The following is a 27316-nucleotide window of genomic DNA, read 5'->3' on the forward strand; positions in this document are numbered from 1 at the left end:
AAATAAAAGCTTTGAGCAAATTCATGTATCACTTTATTCAATATTCGTTTTTTTATATATAAAATACAGTGATGCCGGACTTTAGCAGTGTTAACTGAGGCCAGACAGAGCTTAATTATGATTTATGCTTTGATGTGTAGTTTGTGGTTTCTAAATTACAACCACACATTAGGGAAGTGTCTTGATGAAAGAGATTATTTGTCTTTAATTAACTTTAACTAAGCTTTTCATTTAAAGTGACAGAGTAAACAATTTTTTTTGAAGACTGGAATACTAGTCCTTTGATCTGGGTCATCCAAATTTGGGAATGTCCTGCAACCTTTGTTTTAGTGTCCCGGATTTTTTCAAGTGTTATGCCACTACAACATACTACTACAAAAAGCAATTATTTTTGGAGTTTAAAGTTTCTTCAGTTTCTTTCACACTTCAGTTTATACAACACTGTATAAAATAAATTCTTCGGCCAAAGCAAAGTTTGTCCAAGACTTTTATTTTGAAAATATGAAAATTTACTGAAAACAGGCGTGACCTAATATAGTTTCCTGCTTCACACCGCGCTCGGTTTCTGCTGGGAGGACTGGGAAACACAAGAGCATCTCTCCGCTGCCGGGGAACCGAAAAGACGTGCCTTTTTTACTCTACCAAGGCGTTTATTTTCTTTTCTGTAATGAAGACGCCAGCCTGCGTCCATTCGGATACATCCTAAGAAGGTCTCCGAGGAACTCAAGGTAAAATGTCATTTAAGTCATTGTCCTCTTCTTCTAAATTGTGTCCCAGCTCGATTGTCGTCCGTTCTGTCGGTAAAGAGCAATATAGGCCCATCGGGAGCATTTCAAACTTTTTTCCTAAATGAAAAAAATCATACACAACAGTGAATCAATCTTCGTTTGATGTCAAAGAAAACTGCAACTATATAACTAACTGATGACAAGTTTATGTCTTGATGGAAATAATGTTACATTTGTCATGAGTCATAATAACTTTTATGTATATTATGTAAGATATGACGGCTGCTGTGCCAGTTTCAATTAAGATGCATGACATATTTCATGAATACGGTGCACTTTAGTTTTCCATGACTATTATTTTTTAAGCTTAAAAGGCATAAATCCCTAGTGAGATCTATTAGATATGTTTGACAAACTAGTATTTTTAGCATGAAAAGTAACTAATTTTAAACAGATTGTCCTCCCCTTAAAGTGGTGATTTTGAGCCTGTCCCACATCAGAGGACTTCTGGTAAATGTCGTCATGTTGATGTGATTTATGAATAGATAATTATTGTATAGCATGTCACACCACATGAAGTTAACTTCTCAAAATTATTTTATGTAGACTATCTATATATACAGTTAATAAGAAGACTGTATCATAATGGTAATTATTTAAGAACAATAAATCTAGAATGTGTCATTAATGGCAAGAGAATTTCCTTTACTGTTGTTTGGAATAGGCTCTGCTGAGTCTATGGCATCCATAGCTTTTTCTCATGAAGGCATTTGATGAGCTGGTTTGAATTGATTCTAGCAGGCAGCAGCACATTCCAGACATCCACAGCATTCTGGGGAGTGCTTTAGGGTAGAGTATATGGATAATGACAAACCCTCATAGCTGGTTATGAAAGATTGATTGCAGTAGGAATATATATAAATATAAATTTAGTAGGAGGAAATGTTATTGTAATAGTAACTTATTCTGTGAATTGGGCTGTGTGAAGTACTGTATAAAATTTTCTTAATTTCTTGTTTAGGTGACCAACACCTGAGGAATATTTTTCTTGGTCCGAAACATGTTCATCTGTCACTTTTATTGCTTTCGGATTCAGAACTCGACACTTTCCAAGCTTAGCAGTGATTGGTTAGTCGTGCATTTTAAGTGCTGAGATTTAGCGTGTCAAGTTTAACTTTCAAATTGTGTGGCCTTTTGCTAATCCTCTTTTCTTTAAAGTCAACATGAAATCGAAACTGATCTGTTTGCTTTCATCATAAATGTTCCTGGACTTATTGTGAATGATTCATTAATGTGTGTTATACTAGAGAGAGAGAGAGAAAAAAAAAACATTTGTCTTTATTAGTGATGCATCAAAATGATTTTTTTTTTTACTAAAACATAGAAATCGAAATCAAACCGCTGAGACACTTTATTGGAAATAGTTTCAGTCAATAACCTATTTCAGCCAAAACTTAAAAATGATTTTTCTCCTTCTGTTTTGGCTGAATGGTTTTGGTTGCTAAAATTTTTGTTTGCTGAAAATCACTAGGCTTTATATTCTAGTAGTCTTTACATTCTAGTATGTAAAGCCTCTTTTGCACACTGTAAAATACTTATCCTGTATTGGAAATGGGGGTTGTGAAACCGGTTTTATCATTTATAACATCAAAGAAACCTTTATAATGGCTCATTTAAACAATAAAAATGCTGTATTGTTTTGCTTGCTGTATGCCGATCTTTCTGATATGTTTTTGTCCTTTGAGCACTTCATTAGGAATTTGTATTGGTTTCAACAGACTTGGAAGAAAACGAGTGCCTGTGTGCCCAGTGGGACGTCCTGTGGACGCTGACCCAGTTGTATCTCTCTTGATCAGACTGCACTTTGCTTGAGCACATTAGCAGCTCTCAGAGGAATGATTTCATTGAATGGAAGCTCTTATTAGTAGCGTAACGGTTCTTATGTCCCAGACCCATGGCAGAGATTGGGACCGATGTCTCACTCGATGGAAACAACCTTTAAAAGTACTGTTTTCTCACTATGAGTAGTTTTGGGATTTTTTTATAGGCTTATTTACAAGTTTAGGCCTCCTGCTGTAATAATTGCAGACTGTTCAGTGTGTGTGTGTGTGTGTGTAATCAACTATCCAAACAAACACATTCCTCCTAGCAGCCTTCAAACTGATGCTCAATTAACAAGCGGCTGCTGTGTCAGGTCTGTGAGGAATTTCCATTAGACGTGTGGCTGAAATATCCCGAAGAATAATCCAAACACTGAATTCATAGGCTTGTGTTGAGATGCGGTGAAGAAATCGAATCCCTTGAACTCCACAGGGCCGTCTCACCTGTTTTGCATATCAAACGGTTTGTTCAGGCTGAGCGTCAGAAGGTCAGGACTGCGGTCACCGTTTAGAGATTCCTGGATTGTTCAATCGTTCTTGGATCCCCTCTCAAGAGAATTTCTTCTTGTTTTTATTTTTCAAAAGGTTTGTATTATTCCCCATGTGGTTGATTTTCTTTTAACGTTGGGGGAAAAAAGTCTGAACTTCACTGTGGCTTTCCTGTCGGACCGGGAGGTAACAGATCAATGTTTTTACCACATGGATCTCCCTCGACAAAACAACATCTGTTTTTCTTGAGTGCACCACTCTGGGTTTTTAAGGATTGTTAGCTTCTATGCTTCTTTTCGCACATTTCTTTCATGTTTCGCAAAGAGAAGGGTCCATTTATTTTTCTTACCCACAGCATTGGATACATTTTCTCGTCCTGCATACACAAGGACCAAATGACTTTCCACCATCTTGCACACATTCAAAGCATCATCACACACTGTCGCTTCCAGAGGCAAATTGACCACACAGGAAGAAATGTAAACATGGCCATTACGTCTAAAGGCCCATTCGTACCAAGAACGATAACTAAAGTGATATCTACATTAAAGTCCATGCCAATGGGCCATAAAACAGGGGCGGATTTCTGTATGGCATTTGGTTGTGTGAAACATAGTTTCAGTTATGTCCTAAAAAAATCAAGTCAAATGGATTATGATTGGTTGCCAAGATTTTATCATTTATAAAACGTACGGAAAGAGATTCCATGGTATTGTTCCTCTGTGTCGTTAACGTTCTAGTTTTGGTAGAGGATTAGAGTGATAATGAAAACGTTTTAGTTATCATTATAGTTAATGTTCTTGGTATGAATGGGCCTTAAAGAAAAGTGTAGTTTTGGAATGTTTAAATTTTTTTGAATTTTGATATATTTTGAAAACGTTTGTTTTAATGTGTTCTGTCTGCCTGTGTCTGATTTTGTTTGGACATCTGTGTTGAAGACCGTCGCCTGAACAGGTGCTAGAGAGGCTTCATTATGTACCTGGAATGACCCTTGACCTCAAGAGACATTGAAAGACATGCAAGTTCTTGGAATAGTCTGAAATGACTTGAAAGACAAAACCACCCTGTTCTTAAAAGCTTTGAAAGCATCCTTTTTTCTATAACTTCTTTGTGGAGTCCTAGAGTGCATGTGTGATACATGTCAGGATGTTGTAACCTGAAATATTCAATATTGTTTTCATTTTAAAGACTCGAGTTTGCGCTCTGAGCTCAGAATCCACTGGCGATCATTGAGTTTGTCCTGTTACCTGATATGAATTTGCTTGTGTGCTCCCTCATGTTTGAGGCTCTGTGTTTTTGAATAATTTTTAGAAGTGTGTTGAAGTGTTGTGGCACTGCGGTTCAGTGCACTCAGATTTGTGCAAATGCCTGGTAGCTGTTTGCATATCGAGCACTAAAATCAAAGTTTGGATGGAATGTTTTGGGTTTGACAGAAAGTTGCCTGCAGTGACCTCTAAAGTGGGCAGTTAACTCTGCTCAGCTGAAGAATTTTACTGCATAGTGTCTTTCTTTTCCCTCAGGGTTTGTCAAATAACTTTTTAAGATTTTACAGTTTCCGAGATGCGCTTGAAGAAAATGATCGTAATGCTCAGCTTCATTGCTAATGCTTGTTAAAGTGATAGTGCACCCAAAAATTTAAATTCTGTCATCATTTACTCACCCTTATGGCATTCCCAATCCATATGACTTTCTTTTTTCAGTGGAACACAAAAGAAGATATTTTGAGGAACGCTGGTAACCAAACCATTTCGCTACCATTTGATTTCCATTGTATGGCCAAAAAACATCACAGTTTTCAAAATGCCATTTTTAATGTTCCACAGAAGTAAGAAAGTCAAATTGATTTATCACGATTAATTGCATCCAAAATTCGCAATAAATGTGTATGTACATATATGTATATGTGTGTGTATATATATATATATATACAGTACAGACCAAAAGTTTGGAAACATTACTATTTTTAATGTTTTTGCTCATCAAGCCTGCATTTATTTGATCAAAAATACAGAAAAAACAGTAATATTGTGAAATATTATTACAATTTGTGTTTATTTTCAGCACATAATTCATTAAATTTAAAGATGGTTACATTTTACAATACCATCAGGTTTGGCTTCATATTCTTTCATTAAAGGGATACTCCACCCCAAAATGAAAATTTTGTCATTAATCACTTACCCCCATGTCGTAAACCCATAAAAGCTCAGTTCGTGTCACAGTGTCAAGGTCCATAAAAGGTATGAAAGTCATCTTCAGAATACTCCTGAGTGATTAATGACAAAAATTTCATTTTGGGGTGGAGTATCCCTTTAAATATCAGGACTGTGAGTTGTGGTCTGCAGTTGGGTGTGGTGCTTTTTGTTTTGACTCCTGTTCAAGCATATCAACTTAAAAGGCTAGCGGGAAAAATAGGGGTGTTCAGGCTTGTGTCTGTCTGGGCATGCCTCATCTGTTTGCCATCAAAGTATCCAAATCGCCATAGTTTCAATGTGCAAAGAGAGACCACATAAGGGCAAGAAAAAGGTCAGAGTTCACTAGCTGCATGAGCATCGCTGTGAAGTCCTGGTTTTTGATTTCTAGTAGTTACATCAACATCTCAGCACACTTATACTTGCACAGATCTCTCTTCAAGACTTCTTCTTATAATACGATTTTCATATCTACATAACTCTTACAGATGGGCTATAGTGTTTTTACAGATATAGACATAAGATAAAAATGAATTCAAGAATCTTTATTTATATAAAGTCATAATATATAATATACATATTATACATACATATACATTTTTTAGCCCCTTTGACTTTACAGTTGGAGTGAAACATGTTCATACCCACAAAAACAATTTCATTTTTCAAACAGCTTCTTTTTTCCCCTCTGTACTACGTATAGATGTGGTGTTTTTTCTAGCCTCAGGCCTAGTGCTGCTGCTCTGGACTTTCAAAGCCTTTTAAGGCTAGACGCAGTTGGTCAGCTCTTCCAACGGGCTTGGCCTCCACCCATGATGATGTGATAAGAAAGGCAGTTCCATCCTCTTCTGACCCTCCTCCAATCACACAGTCTTGTGTGCATTCAAACACTGGCCAATGACTGTTTTCTCCTAAAGTGTCTGAGTTTACAGTGTGTGTGAAGCTGCATAAATAGAGCCCTCGGGGACCGTAATGTTACATTCCGACTGTCTCCAAGCAAAAACATAGACTTGTACACAATGTGTTCCCCGAGGAAAATAACCAGTGCTGGATTAAGGTAATGAGATTTTTCGATTAAAGCTCTGCATGATTGAATGCTACAGGACAAAACGATAGGTTTAAAGAAAAAAAATTTGGTAGCGATGTCATTGAGATGCAGTTTTTCTACGGCTGGGTTTACTTAGAACTGCATGCCATTCTGTTCAGAAACTGTTCTGTATTTTCTGAAGGAGTGGGCTATCTGAAATTGTCATTCAGTATTAACTGCATTTTTTTTGTTGGTCCACTTAAATGTGTGTAATGTGTCCAAATGTCTCATTGGCCGTTTTCATTCTTATAGATTACGCTGTAAATGTATCAGGAACCTGGAGCCAAGCATGAAAAAGGCGACCAAGCCCACGGCCGCCACCTCCAGGACCTCAGCGGGCACTAAAGCCCCAGGCAGACCTGAGGGAAATCGTAATATGGGCACAGGTGGCAAGATGACGAACAAAACCCAGAGTTCAGCTCCATTGTCTAAGGTAACTGTTTAATATGGAGGAAGCTGAAAAATTTGTATTTAATCATTATGAATATGTTGAACCAAGTGCCAGCTAAGAATTTAGCTTTGTGTTGTATTGTGATTTGTCTGTAGCAGATCATTAACTTAATGTTTTGCATGCTAAACAGGCAAAGAGCAATGATGATCTCCCAGCGGTGAGTGCAGGAAGTGGACCAGTATCTGTTAGCAACAGTAACACTACTGCTAGAAACAAGAGAGGAAACTCCTCTCAGAACACCAGCAGCACTGAGACCAGGTCCAAGACCAGTTCAGGTAACACTAAGCATTGCCTTGGTTCTGAAGATGTTTAAGGGGGAGTGTTTTGTTTGTTGTAAAAAATACTTTGAAGCCCACAGCTACTGAAATATCCATAACAGTTATTTGGTTATGGAAATATTTCTGCTTATACCCATTTCTTTCTCCTGTAGGTCTTTCAGGAAGGCGTGCCTTGTCATCCACAGTCAAGGATCCAGGCACGACCCGAGAAAACTTGCGAGAACGTTCCAGAACTAGTGTTGCCAAAAAGCTTGCCGGACCCACCGATGCCATGCCTCAGAAGCGATCGCGATGCCGTACCGTAGCTGAGACTGATTCTCAGCTGAGCAAATCACGCTCAGACAGCCAGAGGAGCCAGAAAGCAGTGCTGGAGTGCCAAGTGAAGGACCTGCTGGGCTTAGCCAAAAGCAAAGACCTGGAGATCCTCCATCTCCGCTCTGAACTTAGAGGTATGAGAGCCCAGCTTGGTCCGAAAGAAGAGCTTGAGGCCCCTGATGCAGAACAAGCATCTCAAGAGACCAAGCAGCCTCAGGAGAAAGAGATTTCTTCTGTGATCAGTGCCACAGATGTGGAGTCCACTCTGCTCCTCCTTCAAGACCAGAACCAGGGCATCCTTGATGAGTTAAATATGCTGAAGAGTGAAAACCGGATGCTGAAAGATCGCCTCAATGCTCTCGGCTTCTCTCTGGAGCAACGTCTAGACAGCCCTGACAAAGCTCTGCACTGCCCATCCTTTAGTCCTGAGCCTGTATCTGGTGGAGGCAGTGGAGGTCACAGCGAAAACAGCGGGGGTGGTATGCATGCATCTTCTGCAGAAGGCTCTGCCCAAGGCTCTACCGAGGACCTGCTTTCAGAAACGAGACGTGTAGGCTCTTCTGATGCACTGGACAGTGAGTGCAGTGAGGCCTACCAGCCGATCACCTCCAGCGATGATGCTCTGGATGCGCCCTCAGGTTGTGGATCCTCTTCTGAATCAGAAGGAGGGCCACCGAGCCGGGAACATTCCCGCAGGGGCAGCAGCGGGAACACCAGTGAGGTTTCCGTGGCCTGCCTGACTGAGCGCATCCATCAAATGGAGGAGAACCAGCACAGCACAGCAGAAGAACTCCAGGCCACTCTGCAGGAGCTTGCTGACCTGCAGCAGATCACGCAAGAGCTGACCACAGAGAATGAACGCCTAGGTGAGGAGCGTAGCATTCTGGTCGATTCCATCTGTCAACAAGGGGAGCGTCTGGAACTGTACGGAAGACAACTGGACTACTTCCGAGGCCTTCTTGATGAGCATCGGGTGGCCTACGCCAAGGATGATGAAGATGCCAAAAGCGGCCGATACGTGGAGCTGGAAAGGTGCTACGCCGAGCTGAATGAGGGCTCGCATTTTGAGCGGGAGCAGCTGCTTGGCGTTCAGCAACAGCTAAGCAGTGCACTCAAGATGGCAGAACAGGAGAACGCAGAAGCCCAAGGCCTGATGGCGGCATTGAAGGAGCGTGTCCATGTGGCGGAGAGAGCTGTGGAAATGGAGCGGAGGGAAAGGGCAGTCGCTAAAGCGGAGTTGGAAGCGCTGAGGGTGGTGTCCGAAGGGGAGCAGGTGGAGTTGAATCGCTGCAGAATCCAACTTGAGCAAGAGAGGCAGAGAGTGGCCCAGCTCCTCTCCATCCACAATGCAGGGGATAAGACAGACATACGCCACCTGCTGGACAGCGAGAGATTAGACAAAGAGCGAGCAGAGGCCAAAGCAGCTCAGTTACAAGAAGAACTGGGGCACACGCGCAGTGAAGCTGCCCAGCTCCAAGAGGCAATTAGCAAGGTGAAACTTACAAACACACTCCGATAACTCATACCTTTGATTATCTTGAGATGATTTAAAGCGATAGCTCACCCAAAATTCAAATTCTGTCATTAATTACTCACTTTCATGTCGTTCCAAACCCATAAGACCTTCGTTCATCTTCAGAACACAAATTAAGATATTTTTTGATGAAATTCGAGAGCTTTCTGATCCTCCCAGACAGCAACGCAATGGACATGTTCAAGGTCCAGAAAGGTAATAAGGACATCGTTAAAATGTGACATCAGTTGTTCAACCTTAATTTTATGAAGCTACAAGTATATTTATGTGTGCAAAGAAAATAAAAAAAACTACAACTTTATTCAACAATTTCTTCTCTTTCGTGTCAGCCTTCATCATGCCTTATCATAGTATTAGCTTTAGCATATTAGCTATGTAGCTGGATGAAATGAAAGTTCAAGTGTTCCCGACATTTGTTTTGAGTATTGATATTGAACATCTAGTTCCCTAGTAACGTGATCGGAATACCTAACAACAACAACAGCAATGCCTTGCAACCACCCAGAACATCATGGCATTGTGATATCAAGTTTTGAACAGGCATTAGCATAAGTAATATGTAGTTTTCAACTTCTTGAAAGTCAAACAAGAGTTCCCAACTTATGCTTTCTGAACAGATTTTGAACAGCCAGTTCCTAGTAGCAACATGCTAACAACCACTCAGAATTCCTCGCAGACATATAATAATTGCCTGGCATTGCGTTGTTTTTAACAGGTTGTAGCATTAGCTTATGCTTAAAGCACAGATATTGAAGCTCCAGGTTAAGTAGTAGTTGTGTGCTGTACATTTTCCAACATGTATCCCTACTAATATGTAATGTGTATCTTTGTGTTTGCTAAAGCTGGAGGGTGAGTTCCGAGCGTTTCGTGACGATGTCCAGGCACAGTTAGGAGAGCAGAAGCGGCTCCTGGAGCAGCAGTGCTCTGAGCTGGAGGAGAAGGACACAGAGATCGCTGACATGAAGGAGACCATCTTTGAGCTGGAGGATGAAGTCGAGCAGCATCGTGCTGTCAAGCTTCATGACAACCTCATCATTTCTGACCTGGAGAGTAAGTGATGCGACAAAATGGTCACTAAGCTCTATATTTAATTGACACAAACATACAGTACACACACACACATATGTGTGTGAGTGTGTGTGTGTGTGTGTGTGTGTGTGTGTGTGTGTGTATATAGGCAGATTGGCATAAATATATCTATGCATATGTAACAAACAAATTTGGTGTTGATGACCAAATGTTTGTTTTCATTATCTTGTGGTTATTCATCCTTCTGTCCACATAGAGGCGTCATTGAGCAGACAATAGACAGACATTATTTCTTTAGCTTTCATTTTTAATGCAAGTATTTGATCATTTTACTTACATTTTACTTGCATACATTTTATCAGAATGAAAAGATTAAATCTATAAAAATTAGGTATTTGATTAAAATTAACTTTCAGCAACACATTAATAATATTTGAACTTTCTTTATAAACCTATATTTATTTCTGTCATTTTTTTTTTCACTTTAGATTCCATCAAAAAGCTTCATGATCAGAAATATGACATGGAGAAGGAGATTAAGGTTCTTCACCGTAAATTGCGGGTAAATTTTCAATTTTTATTCGTTTTATTTATCATTAAACCATTTATTGATTGATTAATTTTTCCAACTGACACCTGTCACTCACAGGAGGAATCAGCCGAGTGGCGTCAGTTCCAAGCTGATCTGCAAACAGCTGTCATCATCGCCAACGACATCAAGACAGAAGCTCAGGAGGAGATCGGAGACCTGCGGCGCCGCCTGCAGGAAGCACAAGAGAAAAATGAGAAGATGAACAAAGAGCTGGATGAGCTAAATAGCAGAAAGTAAGAGATGTAATGTACAATGCAATGTGTTGTGACAACAGGGATGTGTGATTGTTTTTGTATGTGCAAATATTTGCATATGCTGGAGATTTGTTTGTCAGTGTGTGTCTTGCATTACAGGCAGGAAGAGGAGCGTGGCCGTGTGTATAATTATATGAACGCAGTAGAAAGAGACTTGGCTGCGCTGAGGCAGGGGATGGGCCTGAGCCGACGTTCCTCCACTTCCTCTGAACCTTCACCCACTGTCAAAACACTCATCAAGAGCTTCGACAGCGCCTCACAAGGTTCATAAATTGTGCAGATTTATGAAGATACATGCTCACATTTAGGGTGTTGTGTCCTGGTGTTTATAAATCTATTCTGGCTGCTAGAATGTTGTAGGTTGTTCGAAACTCACAAGGACAATTGGGCCATTTTGCTGTAAGTGTCCCCAAGGGGTTTACACTGCAACTAAGTGTACTACAAATTAAAAACATGATTTAAATGACAAATTAGCAATCTGATATGTTGGTATGCAAATATGTAAAACCTTTTTATAAGTCATATAAACTGTCTGTTTGTCCATCTGTTTCTCTATATACAGGTCCTGTTTCAGCCAGTCCTGCCGCTGCTGTTGCTGTTGCTGCCGCTATTTCCAGAACGCCCCTCAGTCCCAGTCCCATCAAAACCCCTCCAGCCGCTGCTGTCTCTCCTATGCAGGTACAAATAATTAGAATTAACAGTTACACTTTACAATTTTTCAGTTGTTAACATTAGTTAATGTATTAACTAACATGAACAATACATTTATTACAGTATTTATACATCTTTGTTAATGTTAGTTAATAAAAATACAGTTGTTAGTTCATGTTAGTTCACAGTGCATTAACTAATGTTAACAAAGACAAACACATATTATGTAGTAATAATTCATAACAAATAAGTTTGACATCATTGCAAAAACAAAATACTTAAAATAGTGACACTACCGTTCAAATGTGTGGGTCAGTAAGATTTTATAATGTTTTTGAAAGAATATGCTGATTTGCTGCAATACTTTTTTCTGGATTCTTTGATGAATAGAAAGTTAAAAATAACAGGATTTATTTGATTTTTTTTTATATTTTATTATCATTATTATTTAAAATGCCTTTAATGATGCATTTGATCAGTCTAATACATCCTTGCTGAATAAAAGTATTAAAAAATTGTACAGAATCATACTGACAAAACTTTGAAGTAACTTTTGGTAGTGTATTTGTCATAAATATGACTGAATACATCTAAAGCCATTGTAAAAACGCATCATAAAAGTAAAAACTGAATTTGCTAGATGGGTCTCTCTGATCACTCTAGCAGATGTCTGCATTCTTCTCTATTGGGATTTTCTGACCTAACACCCCTGTCTGTCAGATGAGATCTCCAGACTTGCTGTGTGTGGAGTGGAGTGGGGCTTTCATTCTTGTTCTCTCCCTCTGTCCTCCACGGATGTCCTTTGCCGTGTTGCTGTTTTTGAATAGGTCATGCAAGTCTTCTCAAAATATGCCAAAACAGGATGTTTTTGTAAGGAAAGAAAAAAAAATGAGGCAGTTTGACGCACTTTGAGTTCGAAACTTATGCAAGGCGCGGAGATCTTGTAGTATATTTGTGGTGGATTTGAGTTTATTATTGCTGGTTGTTCAGAACATAATGTGGTATGGTCATAAAATCATGCTGCATGTTGAGGAGGTGGTTCACATTTGAGCATCCAATTTTATCCCATTGACTGGCACTGAAGGATGGGATCTAAATCAGAGGACCAGAATATTGTAGACTCTCATTGTGGGCTTTTGAATAACGCCTTGCAATTACCCACAGCACCCCTAGTGTCATGGTGCTACGGCTAAAATATTGTTTTATTGCTATATGTATTGTTGTAACTTCACTGTTTTTTGATATTTAGTCAGTTGTGTTACATAAAGCCATAATGTTGTTCTTGCAGACAGCCTATATGTTCTTGCTTAAGCATGATTATTTGTGAAATTGAGTTATTTGGCAAGAGAGATCCTTTAATTTTTTTTTAGAAATGGTAATTACCAACAGTTTTTCTGAGCCAGGACAGTAGTGTTTATCCATTTAGGCTATGAAAAAAGAGTGTTTTAAACACATTAACAATTTACACCTGTGTTTATCACCTGTGCTCTAACATAATTTTTTATACAAGTTGTGCTGTGAACTACGGCCGAATATATATTATATTGTATATTTATGATATATTCTAAATTAATTTGCTGGTGATATAAAATAGAGCATACAACACAATACTGGTTTTAATGCCTACACACCGTCATAAGACTAGTCTCGCAATCTTTACTTGTCTCGTGAATTCTGAATAGAGAAATTGAAAAAGTAACAAAAACAGCTTTTGCATCATCAAGTTTGATTCTTTTCTTTGAATCAAACTTTCTATTTTAGAGAGTTGCTTAAAAACTGAAAATTGTGTTAAAAATTGCTTGCTTCATCATTTATAAATGTTTCCGTGGACAAAAAAGTCCCCGTCTAGTATTTTCATTTTTTAGAATTAAATTAAATGTATTTCTTACTGTGTATTACTTAAACAAAGTTATAATAAAATAATATAACTTAAAAATATATAAAACCATAATGTATTTAATAAAAAAAAAAAAGTATATTTTTATATATATATATATATATGTGTGTGTATATGTGTATGTGTGTGTATATTGATATAGATAGATAGATAGATAGATAGATAGATATCATAAAATAATGAAATTATTAAAACTGAAATAAAATAAAGCAAAATTAAAATATTACAAGGCTAAACTACTAAAATAACAAAAAATACAAACACCAAAACTGAAATTAAAATAAAAACTGAAAATATTATAATCTCAAAATAAAAGCTATTTAAAAGCTGCAATAAAACCTACTAATACTATAATAGTATATAAATAAAACAAACGGTATTGGTGCATAATTATGAGAATTATTAAATATAATTCTTAATTTAGTGACAGTTTTTTTGAAAAAAAATTCCCTAGATTTTTTCTGATTGTTTTTAATCTGCTTGGCAAAAATGGTTTGGTTGAAATGAAGGTTACCTCAGAGCAATTAATTTAAAAAAGGCTAAATATATACAAAATGTGTTATTAATTTTAGCTGTATTGCCCAGCCCTGTTTTGACCACCTGTATGTTTTTTTCTGTACTTTACAGAGGCACACCATCAGCCCAGCCAAACCTCTGTCATCAATGCTGGACAAGAGAGCAAGTTACACGGACCTGAGCATACCAGGTGGGCTGACGTTAGTCACACTTGAAATCTAACTCCTTGATCTTTTGGTCTTCCCTCACACCGGTTTGATCTAGTTATCCAGAGGCGAACTCAGAGTTAAATGTCATGTGTAATCGTGCTGTACCGCTTCCCTCAGGCTTAACATTTGCAGTTAATGACCACTGAGATTTTGTGCCAGGCCTTGAGAAGGAAGTAGAATATTTATTTTAGAAGAGCACAAGCTTAGTCATGCCACATAAAGCCTGTTATTCTCTGTCATGATTGTATGTGTGTTTTTATGTAATTCAATAGCAGACCACCTCCTCCGGACCTCACCTGTAACGCGCCCCAGCTGCAGCCTTCAGAGGGTGACAAACATAGACTCGACTAAGTCTATATCAGGTACCTTTAAACCTATTTAGAGTACTGTTCTGCACCAGCTACAGTCAAAAACTCACCTATACAGTTATTCAAATAGCCATTGTGTGTTGTGACATCAAAGGAATGGTTCTGCCCAAAATGAAAATTTGCTGAAAATGTACTCACCCTCAGGGCAGGTAAGATGTAGATGAGTTTGTTTCTTCATCAGAATAGATTTGGAGAAATTTAGCATTACATCACTCGATCTCCAAAGGATCCTCTGCAGTGAATGGGTGCCGTGAGAATAAAAGTTCAAATAGCTGGTAAAAACATCACAATAATCCACAAGTAAACCACACCACTCCATCACTTCAAGCCTTATAAAGCGGAAAGCTGCAAGTTTGTAAGAAACAAATCCATCAAGGTGCTTAAACGTTAAACCGTCAGTTCTGGGCTAATTACCTGTCCATAATTCATAATAATGCTTCCTGTAGTCAAAAAGTCCATCTCCTGTTGTCCTACCACATTACAATCCACCAACACATTTGTTCAGAATGGTTTTGTACTCTATTCGAAAGGAAACTGTGCTTGATCTGTGTATATTTCTCTCCTGATTCAGACAAGATGACTTTTCCGCTGGAGGAAGCATTATTATATATAGAAGACTCGTATTTTGTCGAGAAGTGACGGTTTAAAGCTAAATCACCTGGATGAGTTTCTTACAAACATGCAGTTTTTTATTTCACAGGATGTTGAGTCATGTGGATTGCTTATGGATTATTGTGATGTTTTATCAGCTGTTTTGACTCTCATTCTAATGGCACCCATTCACTGCAGAGGATCCGATGGTGAGCAAGTGATATACTGCAAAATTTCTCCAAATCTGTTTTTATGAAAAAACAAACTGGATGGCCTGAGGGTAAATACATTTTCAGCAGATGTTCATTTCTGGGTGAACTGTTCCTTTAACAGCACACTGATTTTGTAATGTCCATGCATCCTCTACTTGTCAGTTTCTCGTAGGAGCAGTGAAGAGTTAAAGAGAGACTTGTCGGTAACAGACGCATCAACACCATCGTCAATCATCGCGCTAGGCTCATCTTCTCCCCAGCTTTCTCTGTCATCCAACTCCTCCTCACCAACCGCCTCCGTCACGCCTACCACACGAGGACGTTTACGGTAAGCGGCGGACCTTCCTTGTTTTTCTGTTTGCCTCCATATCTTTTAAGTTCATCTCTGCTCTGGCTCTTCTTTTGTTTACTTTCTAGAAGACTCTTTTTCTCTGTTAGGTTTGCTTGATGTCTCTATGTTTCACACTCTATCTCTGTCTCTGTCTGTTCGCTGCGGTGTTGACAGTTCAGTGTTTTGATAATGGATGTCACTCATTTGCCTGTCCTGAAACCTGACCGTGGGGCCAATGTGGCTTTTGAATAGGCCATTGGAGGAAGATGAATCATTCTGCACTTTCCTTTATTATCAGTGCATTTCCTTCTGGTCGTAGCATTGACTTCCTTGCTGGAAAAATCCAGCTGGAACCAACTTCTGATAGTAGCTGGTTTACTCAAGTGCTGGCGGATGAAACTGGAAATTTATGCACAGGGATTTTTTTTTAATTGTTAAGCATTCAAAATAATGTAGAACATAATATAATCTAAAAAACAAAATATGGACAACAACAATAAATAAATATTATATTAGAAATAAATGTCTAGCATTATTGTTATTTTTTATATATATATATATATATATATATATATATATATATATATATATATATATATATATTTTTATATATAATTTTTTGTTGTTATTTTTAACCAGCATTACAGGTTGTATATCAATGGGACACTTTCAGTTTGCCAATTATTAATTTTTTTTAAATAATTATACTCTTCAGTGGAGTGAGTTGACTTTTCTAGGCAAGAGGATTAGGGCCAAGCAATAATAAAAAAATAAAACCATCTCAACGTTAAAGTCATTAAATTTTGAAAAAAAAAAAAGTTGAAATAAAATGTTGAGAATAAACTTGTTAAATTACAAGAAAAAGTATTTTAATTTCAAGATAAAACTTGTTATATTTCGAGAAAAAAAGCAGAGAATAAACACACTTGTGTCAGGTTCATTTCATCTCGTTGGAGAGTGTCAAACTGCATCTGCAATTCTCAACATTGTATTTAGACTTTTTTTTAAGAGTTATTTCTTAAAATTTTACAATTTCTTTCTCGAAATGTAACAACTTTGATCTCAAGATGGTATCATTTTTTCATTATTGCTTGTCCCTAATCTTCTTCCGTACTTTCCTGTGTAGGATGATCTATTTTTACAATACAGAATCAATGATCGATTTATAAATTGTTACAGTGGCAGTGTCAGAAAGATCTTAAAGCTGGTGCATCTATCATGTCATTGCATCTTGGTAGAATTTCCGCTCAAAAAATGAAGGATGGTTTTTGCTATTAAAGTTGAATCCAATACAAAGGAATTGTGTTGTTAAAGTGATTGATGTTTCTCCAGAGAGGAACGGAAGGACCCTCTGTCTGCGTTAGCCAGGGAATATGGAGGATCCAAGAGGAATGCTCTGCTCAGGTGGTGCCAGAAGAAGACTGAGGGTTATCAGGTACATGCTTTTTTAAATTTATTTTATATCTACCTTTATTTCAGTCACTTGTGATTAATAGTCATGTGCCGTATATATTGATTACCATGCTGATATCAGCCAATTGTAGCTTTTTTATGTGGTCCTATTAGGCAAATATTAGACATTTTATTGAAAAAATAAACATCTGCATTTATAATATTGTCCATGATATTAATTATTGTTCAAAATATTAAATGATATATGGACCCCTGACCTGTGAGGTAGTTAAAAACAGATTACTTCAAACTTCACATTTTTTAATCTTTAAATAAAAACAATAAAATTAAAATTAAAACTCACATGCACACACAAGTAACTACTTTCTGTTCTTCAAAGAGTCCTGAAAAGATGTATCACAGTTTCAACAATAATATTAAGCAGCACATCTGTTTGCAACATTGATGATAAAAAGGAATTTTCTTGACCACCAAATCTGCATAGTAGAATGATTTCTGAAAGATCATGTGACACTGAAGACTAGAGTAAAAACTGCTAAAATGTTTTCATTTTTAAAATATATTACAATTGAAAGTGGTAATTTAAAATTGTAACATTTTACAATATTACTGTTTTTATTGTATTTTCAAACAAATGCAGCCTTATTGAGATTAATGTATTTCAAAAAATATAAATAAATACATTTAAAAATATATATAAATATTATTCATTAATTTTATTGTATATATAGAGAGAGAGCATGTAAAAAATCTTTTTTATTATTCGTTCTGACCTTCTTTCCCGTGTTACATTTTTCAAAAACTGTTTATTACCAGATTTTAAAAAATATAAATACATTTATATATATATGTATATATGTATGTGTGTGTGTTTGTTTGTGTGTGTATAATTCATTCATTTTATTATGTACAGTATATATATAGAGAGAAATATTTTTTTTATTATTATTCATTCTGACCTTCTTTTCCATGTTATAATTTTTGAAACCTGTTTATTACCAGGTTTAAATTAGATTTTGAATGTGGTCTCCACCTCATCTTGTTAAACAATAGAAACATTATTTATTTCAGTGTAGCTTAAAATCTGTAAATTCAGTTGGGCAATTTCACCGTTATCAGCGTTTCGGTGCGTTTGCTTTTTAAATGGAACGTGACCATGCATAATTTACAGATTCACCTTCTATCGCAATTACTCTTCTGCCGTGAAGAATATAAAATGTTTACCATTCAGAGAGGGTTTTGGACCATGATGTTACCATGGTTTCCCTCAAGACAGGAAGTGTGCTACATTTCTCCTGCCCCATGTCACAAACAGAAAACATCCAGCCAATCAGAGCATAGAACCCTTGTGGACACAGATTTGTGATTTTGAGCACCTTGTGATTTAAAGTTGTTTTTCTTTTTCATTTCATAGATTCTGAAATGTCAAATCACCTCTGGGCAAATACATTTTTCCCACTTTTAGTTTTGGTAGTTCTTTTGTCATTTTGACACCACATTCTCATAACCCCACCGTCTCTGTCACGTCTTTTCTCTCTGCATCTTTGTTAGTCTCTCAGTGTGCGCGTGATGATGGTAATCTCAGTAATATGTTAAAGATGCTCTATTTAAAGATGTCTATCAATCCAAGCAAGTGTCATTTGGTCAGTACTTGTCTTTTGAATATCTAGGTATTGTGCTGAAAGGTGCTCCACGCATTCTGTTTATCATTATTTAAAGGCCTCCAAAATACTCTCCAGCCTTTGCTGAAGAGTTCACAGACATGTTATCAATGATTTCCTCAGAGTTTGATTGTTTTGCTATTGCAGGGGATTTTAATATTCACATAGATAATGCAGAAATCAAAACTACAAAAGAAATTATAACCGTTTTAAACACTTTTGACCTTATTCAGCATGTGCATGGATCCACACACAGTCGAGGACACACTCTAGATTTACGCATCAGTAGAGGTCTAAACATTTCGTCCATTGTTATTAAGGATTTAACACCATCAGATCACTTCTGTATTTTCTTTGATATATTGATCTCTGCTACCACTGAATCTAGATCTGTCTCTGTCAGAGAGAGATGCATTAACGAGAACACTAGTGTGCTATTTATGGAGGCTATATCTCTAAAACCAAGCATTTCTGCAGACTCTGTTGATCTTCTCCTTGATTCCTTTAACTCAAAAGTTAAGAATGTTATTGATGATATTGCTCCTATGAAAGTCAGCAAAAAGACTGGCAGTTAAAAACACCTTGGAGAAAAGCAACAGCAGTATGGGGTATAAAAAAGGCAATGCAGAAAAGCTGAGAGGATGTGGCGGAAAATAAAACTTGAAATTCACTATAGCATCTATAAAGACAGCCTTCATGCTTTCAATGTGGAACCAGCCACAGCTAGACAGACCTTTTTCTCAAACCTTATAAAAAGTAACTTAAACAACACTTGCACTTTTTGCTACTGTTGAGAGACTAACAAGCCCCCAAGTCAGATTCCCAGTGAAATGCTCTCCGACAGCAAATGCAATGAGTTTGCTTCCTCCTCTTCTGAGAAGATCAATAATATCAGAAAGGCGATTAGCACATCCTCAAGTTATGCAAAGGTCGGACAGATTTGACGGCAATCTAAAAAAAAAAGGTTTCTATGTCTGTTTTTGAAGCAAATGATAGTACAATTATGGAAGAAATAGTACAGCACCTTAAATCGTCAACCTGCTATCTTGACACATTTTCCACTGTTTAGAAGCAGATCTCTTAGAAGTGGTGAATGCCTCACTTCTTTCTGGGACTTTTCCAAACTCCCTGAAAACTGCAGTTGTTAAACCCCTTCTGAAAAAGAGCAATCTTGCTAACACCATATTGAGCAACTATAGACTAATATCAAATCTTCCCTTTTTAGGCAAGATTATTGAAAAGGTAGTTTTTAATCAGCTGAACAACTACTTAAACTCAAATGATATCTTGACAATTTTCAATCTGGTTTTCAACCGCATCAAAGCACAGAACATTAAGATAATAAATGGTATTTGTTTTAATTCTGATTCTGGCAAAATATCAGTGCTGGTACTACTAGATCTTAGCTGTGTTTGACACTGTCGATCATAACATATGATAACATAACATAATAATTGAGGTTATTATGTGAGTATAGGAGAGCATAAGTCTATAAGTGGGCATCCATGACATGCGGAGTCCCACAAGGCTCAATTCTTGCACCGCTCTTGTTTAGAATGTATATGCTCCCACAAGTCAAATAATAAGAATCAAATTGTCTATCACAGTTATGCAGATGATATCCAGATTTACCTAGCCTTATCTCCAAATGACTACAGCCCCATTGACTCCCTCTGCCAATGCACTGATGAAATTAACAGTTGGATGTGTCAGAACTTTCTTCAGTTAAACAAGGAGATAACTGAAGTCATTGCACTTGGAAACAAAGATGAAGTTCTCAAGGTGAATGGATACCTTGACTGTAGGGGTCTAACAACTAAAGATCAAGTCAAGAATCTTGGTGTGATTATGGAGACAGACCTTAGTTTCAATAGCCATGTCAAAGTAGTACATCAGCATGATATAATCTCAAAAACATTGCAAGAATTAAATGTTTTGTTTCCAGTGAAGACTTGGAGAAACTTGTTCATGCCTTTATCACCAGCAGGCTGGACTATTGTAATGGTCACATTTAAATTCAGACTCAAAACTCATCTCTTCAGCTGTGCATTTATTGAATGAGCACTATGCTACGTCCAAACTGATTGTACTATATTTTATGTAAAATCATTTTCTATTTTTAACTGTTTTAAATTCAATTTAAATACATTTTTTAAATAATTAAAAAAAATTACAAATTCCTTGTTTTATTGTTGTGATTTTTTTTTTAATGATTATATTACTTCCTTTTATGTGAAGCACTTTGAATTACAATCGTGTATGAAATGTGCTATATAAACTTGCCACCAGTGGATAAAAACCAATAAACACCAGTGGATGAAAGCCAATTTTTCACTGCAACTCTAATGTGTTCATTACAAGTGGCCTGGCTTTACTTGGAGTGCACTTTTTGCGGCGAGCAGGCCTCTGTTTCTCAGTTTTCAATGTGATTAGCTTAATGCTCTCTCCCCTGGGCCTTCCTGTTTTTTTTTTTGCACACAAAACCTCTTTTCATTAGCCTCTCACTTTGAACACAGGCACACAAATGAGAGAGGACACGGGGAGCACGTCTCGATGTCTTCGTACCCTTCTCTTCACACGGTTCTGTTGTGCTGACGTTTGTTTGGCTGTAGACAACATGGCTGGAGTTTGTGCACTGAATTGTAAGGGAGGGTTGTGGACTAAACTAGCTGGTGAAGAATGAAATGACAATGAATGCTATTTAAAGAATTTACAGTTGAAGTAAAAACAAAATTGACGTTTTAAACTTTATTTTATAATTTTATCTTAAAATTGTATTTTATTTTATTTCATGGCCATGTCATGTTTGTCTTAAATTTTAACATTTAATTTATTAATTTGTTTGGTATCAATAACTTTCTCATGCTCCAAGGCTGCGTTTATTTGATAAAAATACAATAAAATAGCCATATTGTGAAATATTTATTATAATTTAAAAAAAAAAACGATTTATTTTAAAATGCAATTTATTGCTGTGAGGGCAAAACTGATTTTTCCAAAAGCCAATACTCCAGTCTTCAGTGTCACATGATCCTTTAGAAATCATTCTTATATGCTGATTCAGTTCTCAAGAAATATTTCTTCTTCTTATATTATTATGTTGAAAAAGTTTGCTGCTGCTTATTTTTGTGGAATCTGTGATGTGTGTGTATATATATATATATATATATATATATATATATATATATATATATATATATATATATATATATATATATATATATAAATTATTTATTTATTTATTTTTTCAGAATACTTAATGAATAGAAAGCACAAAAGACCGGTATTTATTTAAAATAGATTGATTGATTTTTTTGACATAAGATTCAGCTAGGACACTTTAAATAAAAATTTATCAAAAGTGATGGTAAAGACACTTACTGTAACTTTTCATTAATTTATTTAAAGTGACCTTGTTGAATAAAATGAATTTCTTTATTTAAAATAGTCTTACTGACCCCACACTTTTTAATGGTAGTGAACAATTTTAAAATTGTATAAATCAACCTTAATTTCTAATGAACCAACATAAATTATTTATAAACAATAGACGCTTTTAAACAAATATTAACCTGATTAATAAATGTGGTAAAAGTACAGTTCATAGTAGTAATTGTCATGATACCTAATACAACTAATGTTAACAAACTTTATTTTTACTTTTATGGTAAATTAACACATATTTGTGCCAAGGTTTTTTTTTTTTTTCAAAAACATTTGCCACTTGGGTTGATATTTTGTTACATAATTACAATGACATTCATACACGTTAAAGTGTGGCTAAATTACACTGATGCTTTTTGGGGACATTTACTACAAAAAGCACTACCACAGTGCACAGTCAGTGGTCAGTGTGCTAGCACAGATCTCTTGATGAAAACAGGGCATCATTATCAGTGTGAGACCACTTTGGTGCCCCACAGACCTGGGTCTGTTGCTGCCTCTCCATCCCCTGCTGCTGTGCCCACTCTGATGAGCTCATCACTTCCTTTCACACCACTCTCTGTGGGTTGCCACAAAGCTCTGCCAATTTACGCCGTCACTTTGCACGTTTACACTGGCCTGCCACATCTGATAAAGGCTGTTACTCTTTCTTTCAAATCTTTTTGCTAGAAGAAGTCGGTGATAGCATAATCTGAAAGATTGCTAATGGTTCTCTGATTATATTTTTAAATGTAATTTATTTATGCAATGGCAAGCTAACTTTTCAGCATCATTACTCCTGTCTTAAAGGGATAGTTCACCAAAAATGAAAAATCTGTCATTAATTACTCACCCTCATGTCGTTCCAAACACGCAAGACATTTGTTTATCTTAAGATATTTTTGATAAAATCCAAACATGTCAGTTGCATTGCTGCCTATGCAGGGTCAGAGAGCTCTCGGATTTCATCAAAAATATCTTAATTTGTGTTCCGAAGATGAACAAAGGCCTTACGGGTTTGGAACGACACAAGGGTGAGTAATTAATGACACAGTTAGAATTTTTTAGTGAACTATCCCTTTAAATGTCACCTGATCCTTCAGAAATCATTCTAATATTCTGATTTTGTGCTCATGAAACATTTATTATTATTATCAATGTCAGAAATTCAGCTGAATTCTTTTGTTTGTGGAAACCATGATAACTTTTTTTTCCCCAGGATTCTTTTGAAGAACAGGATTTTATTGAAATATATTTTTGTAACAATATAAAGTGTTTACTATTTCTTTTAATTCATCCTTGATGAATAAAAGTATTAATTTGTACATACTGACATCACACTTTTGAATGGTAATGTATATGTGCAAATGCGACACGTGAAAGCTGTAGTTCTGAGAAGGAGGGCATTCCGTTGGCATTAATGAATGCAAACCCTCTTTCCTGGACACAACAAAACCATAAATGGCCCGCACTGAGTCAGATGGCTACTTCCGTGTATGGATTGAAGCATGTGTGAAGTATGTTGATACAGATAAGCAAGGCTTTTGAACAAACACCAGCATGAGGTGAGACTGTCCGTAAGCAAAAGTAGGTGACCGCTGCTCTCAGAACAGCATTAAAGTTCAATTCGATCTCATTTTGTGGAAGTGCATGAGAAAATAGTTGGTTGCGCAAAAGTTTACCCAGAATACATCTCATCCTTCAAGTTCTAGGTAATGGAGAGCTTATTATAAACATGTTATTTTTGAAACGATTGTTACTTACAAAGGGTTTCTAACCCACATTTTAATGTATGCAAGTCTACACAGAATCTGACATTTTTCACATTTTCATTACTGATTATGAGCAGAATTTTGCTAAATATTGTATCGTGTTCATGCTCTGTAAAATGAGCTTATCTGTGGCTAAAAGCACTAAATAGGCAAAATATTTACTAAGCAAACAATGTAATGCTTGCATGTAATGTAACGTATATAGCAAGGTTTATGGTCAACATACACTTTAAGTATCTCCAAATAAGATGAATGAAAAGCAACGTTCCAACGTTTCTGTAAACACTGAAAAAAGACATTATTTCTGTTGAGATTTACAGCTGTGGCTCTTAACTACAACCATAATGTCACAGGGGCACAGAAAGATTCACTGCTTTATCAGTCCCTCTGAATCACCCACCCAATTCCCTCAGTTCATCTACTGAAATTGTAATTATTGATCTTTTTTCTCCCCCTCCACACACACACACACACACAGAACATTGACATCACCAACTTCAGCAGCAGCTGGAATGATGGGATGGCTTTCTGTGCCATACTTCACACCTATCTGCCGGCACATATCCCCTACCACGAACTTAACAACCAGGACAAGGTCTGTACACTCAACACACAAACAGGGTGAATTCAGGTAAATTGGACAATTTTTAATTTGACTGAAAATTTGGCCCAGTTTATCTGAATTCACTGATCAGTTAGTATATATCAGTTGGCACAATAAAACATTTTAGAGAAGACTTGCATATAATTCCATTCATTTGTTGACATCAGTTCTTCTTGCTTATGTTTTGCAGAGGCGAAATTTCACTTTGGCCTTCCAGGCAGCAGAAAGTGTGGGAATTAAATCAACACTGGTGAGTTTTATATGAACATCACAGCTAATTAACATATACATCGTATTACAGTGCCTCAGAACCTAATTAAAAATGAACTCTTTCATTCAAGCAAGGATGCATTAAATAAATCAAAGGTGACAATAAAGACATTTATAATGTCACAAAAGATAATAAATGCAGTTCAGCTGAGCTTTTTGTTCATTGAAGAATCGTGGAAAAAATGCATTACAGTTTCCATTAAAATATGAAGCAACACAACTATTGATAAAAAAAAAATCAGCATATTAGAATAATTATCTGAAGGATCAAATCATGTGACAAAAATTCAGCTTTGCCATAACATGAATACATTTGATTTAAAAATATATTAAAATAAAAAACAGATCATTTAAATTGTTATAATATTTCACAGTATTACTGTTTTTACTGTATTTTAATCAAATAAATGCAGCCTTGCTGAGCTTTTTTTTTAAATCCATTTTAAGAACTTTCCTGTCAGAGGAGGCATGTTTTATCCATGCCTTTTTATATTTCCTAATGAAATTATGTTAAACATCTATGATATCTCAGTATGATGTACAATCTCTTGATATCTATTGAATAAATCTTATTTTGTTTTAAATTTCCCTCAACATTAGTAGATAATTTCCTAATTTTGCTCTCTACCCTGTTAGTAAATGCTACTTGCAGCTGTAAAACATTAATGCAACTAGCTATGACTTCACATTCCTGACATAACATCTTAAACTGAGAAACATTCAACGATGAATCATCAGTGTTTCACCTAATTTATTATCTTTTAAGGTTTATCTTGACGTATCCTGTTTAATTACAGCTAATTTAACCTTTTAGGCATGTTGTTAAAATGCATGTTTTTGTTCTTATGATTTTTTTTTTTTAAAGAAAGTCCTTCCACTCTGTCATACTGCATTCCATTACCATTCATTCTATAAATATTAGCTGATAAAATTATCTTAAGACAAGCCTTTGTTGTTTCGTCTTGTTGCAATGTTAAAAAATCATGTCATGTGGTAAAACACAAACTGTACAAAGAATGAACCAAATACTTAGATAGTGTAGTAAAATCGCATTATTTAGCAGTTTTAGTGGAGAAAATATGTTCCTTGTTTTGAAAAGAGGCAGCAGTATTTAATGTAATGCCTTTATAAAGCTGATTGCAGTAAAACCATGACTTCTAGTGTTGCTGTAACAGTTGTGTTGTTTGCTCTTTGCTCAACGAGCTGAGGCAAGACAGTTGTGCAACATAGCACACAACGTCATAAAGGTTGACACAAACATCCTTTTTTCTGACCAATTCCTCTTGCCTTCCCACATCTGACTCATTCTCTCTGTCTGACAGGACATTGGTGAAATGGTGCACACAGAAAGACCCGACTGGCAGAGTGTCATGACCTACGTGACGGCCATCTATAAGTATTTCGAGACCTGAGAATCTTCTTGAATGGCTGCAGTCGGTTCACCTTCCTCGCTGTGGCCAAGATGCTACAAATTTCCCAAATGCCTTAGCTGCGAATGGAGGCCTTACTGTTTCCTCCAGTGTGTTCCCAGAATCCTGTATAGCTGCTGAAGCAGGCCAGATCCTACTAAGCTTCTCTGAACAGCAGTGCTTTTGAAGAGAAGTGCGAAGTCGGTGGGATCATGAGCCAGCAAACTTCCTTTAAGAACATTGCAACACTAATTAAAGTGTATTGTGCCGACCGAGCAACAAAAATGTGTATCTCTGAATACGATTGCCTTTGAAAGTTGCCTTGTTTTGTAGTTTTGTCATAAGGATGCCCTCTGTATGCCAGTATTGGTCTTAGATTATCAGTATTTATTCCAAAGAGTGACGCCACAACAGGCTTCGTTTTCTTTAGCCTGAATAAGCTTAAATCTGACTCGTTTAATGTATTTAAAACTTTTTTTTTTTTCAAATAAAAAAAGACAGGGCTCCTTAAAGGAATAGTTCTCCCTAAAATAAAATTTATTCATCCTCAGGCCATCCAAGATGAAGATGAGTTTGTTTCTTCATCAGAAAAGATTTCGAGAAATTTAGCATTAAATCACTCACCAAAAGATCCTCTGCAGTTAAATGGGTGCCGTCAGAATGGGTTTGTTTCTTACTAACATGCATTGTTTTCTCTTCACAAGATGTTAATTGAAGGATTACTTGTGGATTATTGTGATGTTTCTTTCAGCTGTTTGGACTCTCATTCTGACGGCACCCATTCACTGCAAGGAATCCATTGGTGGAAAAGTGATGTGATGCTAAATTTCTCTAAATCTGTTCTGATGAAGAAACGAACTCATCTACATCTGCAGTTAAATTTTTTTCATTTTCATACACTAAACGAAAGCTAATTATGAATCTTATATGTAATTTGTAATGAAGCTGTTTGACCAGACATGTTTTTTTTTTCCTCAATATTCATTCCAGCTGATCTTCCATCACTGAAAATGCTGCAGGACCTTTTTTCTGCTTGAAATGTCAGCACAAATGAAATGCATGGCTGCTTGTTTTCTGTTTTACAGGATATTTTTCAGCATTTCAGTCCTTTTTGTCTACGCACTACTAATCCTTATTTGACACCTAAAGCCAGCTGGGTT

The 27316-nt window shown here is 36.5% G+C and overlaps 1 protein-coding gene across 4 annotated transcripts; it reads left to right on the forward strand.

The window, feature by feature from the left end:
- The first annotated feature begins 543 nt into the window (after positions 1–543).
- specc1lb (sperm antigen with calponin homology and coiled-coil domains 1-like b) lies at positions 544–26668 on the forward strand. 4 transcript variants are annotated; one of them, XM_042747533.1, is made up of 16 exons: positions 544–728; positions 6629–6809; positions 6955–7102; positions 7258–8912; positions 9797–10004; positions 10472–10545; positions 10633–10808; positions 10929–11092; positions 11392–11507; positions 14005–14083; positions 14375–14464; positions 15436–15601; positions 16937–17039; positions 24352–24468; positions 24668–24727; positions 26070–26668. In XM_042747533.1, the coding sequence occupies exons 2-16, from the start codon at positions 6666–6668 to the stop codon at positions 26157–26159; spliced, it is 3390 nt and encodes a 1129-aa protein (XP_042603467.1). In that variant the 5' UTR covers positions 544–728; positions 6629–6665; the 3' UTR covers positions 26160–26668. The 4 variants fall into 4 exon arrangements, with proteins under 4 accessions (XP_042603467.1, XP_042603466.1, XP_042603464.1 ...); XM_042747532.1 differs by lacking the exon at positions 544–728 and adding an exon at positions 5347–6346 and having other exon boundaries at positions 14378–14464; XM_042747530.1 differs by lacking the exon at positions 544–728 and adding an exon at positions 5350–6346.
- The last annotated feature ends 648 nt before the right edge of the window (positions 26669–27316 follow it).

Source organism: Cyprinus carpio, chromosome B21 (assembly GCF_018340385.1).
Source record: "Cyprinus carpio isolate SPL01 chromosome B21, ASM1834038v1, whole genome shotgun sequence".
Classification (NCBI taxonomy): domain Eukaryota; kingdom Metazoa; phylum Chordata; class Actinopteri; order Cypriniformes; family Cyprinidae; genus Cyprinus; species Cyprinus carpio.

Coding starts and splice junctions, on each gene's coding strand:
- specc1lb (XM_042747530.1), top strand. CDS start 6,309: ATGTGTTCCCCGAGGAAAATAACCAGTGCTGGATTAAG. Junction 7,103..7,257: donor CAGGTCCAAGACCAGTTCAG/GTAACACTAAGC, acceptor TTTCTCCTGTAG/GTCTTTCAGGAAGGCGTGCC. Junction 24,728..26,069: donor TGGGAATTAAATCAACACTG/GTGAGTTTTATA, acceptor TCTGTCTGACAG/GACATTGGTGAAATGGTGCA.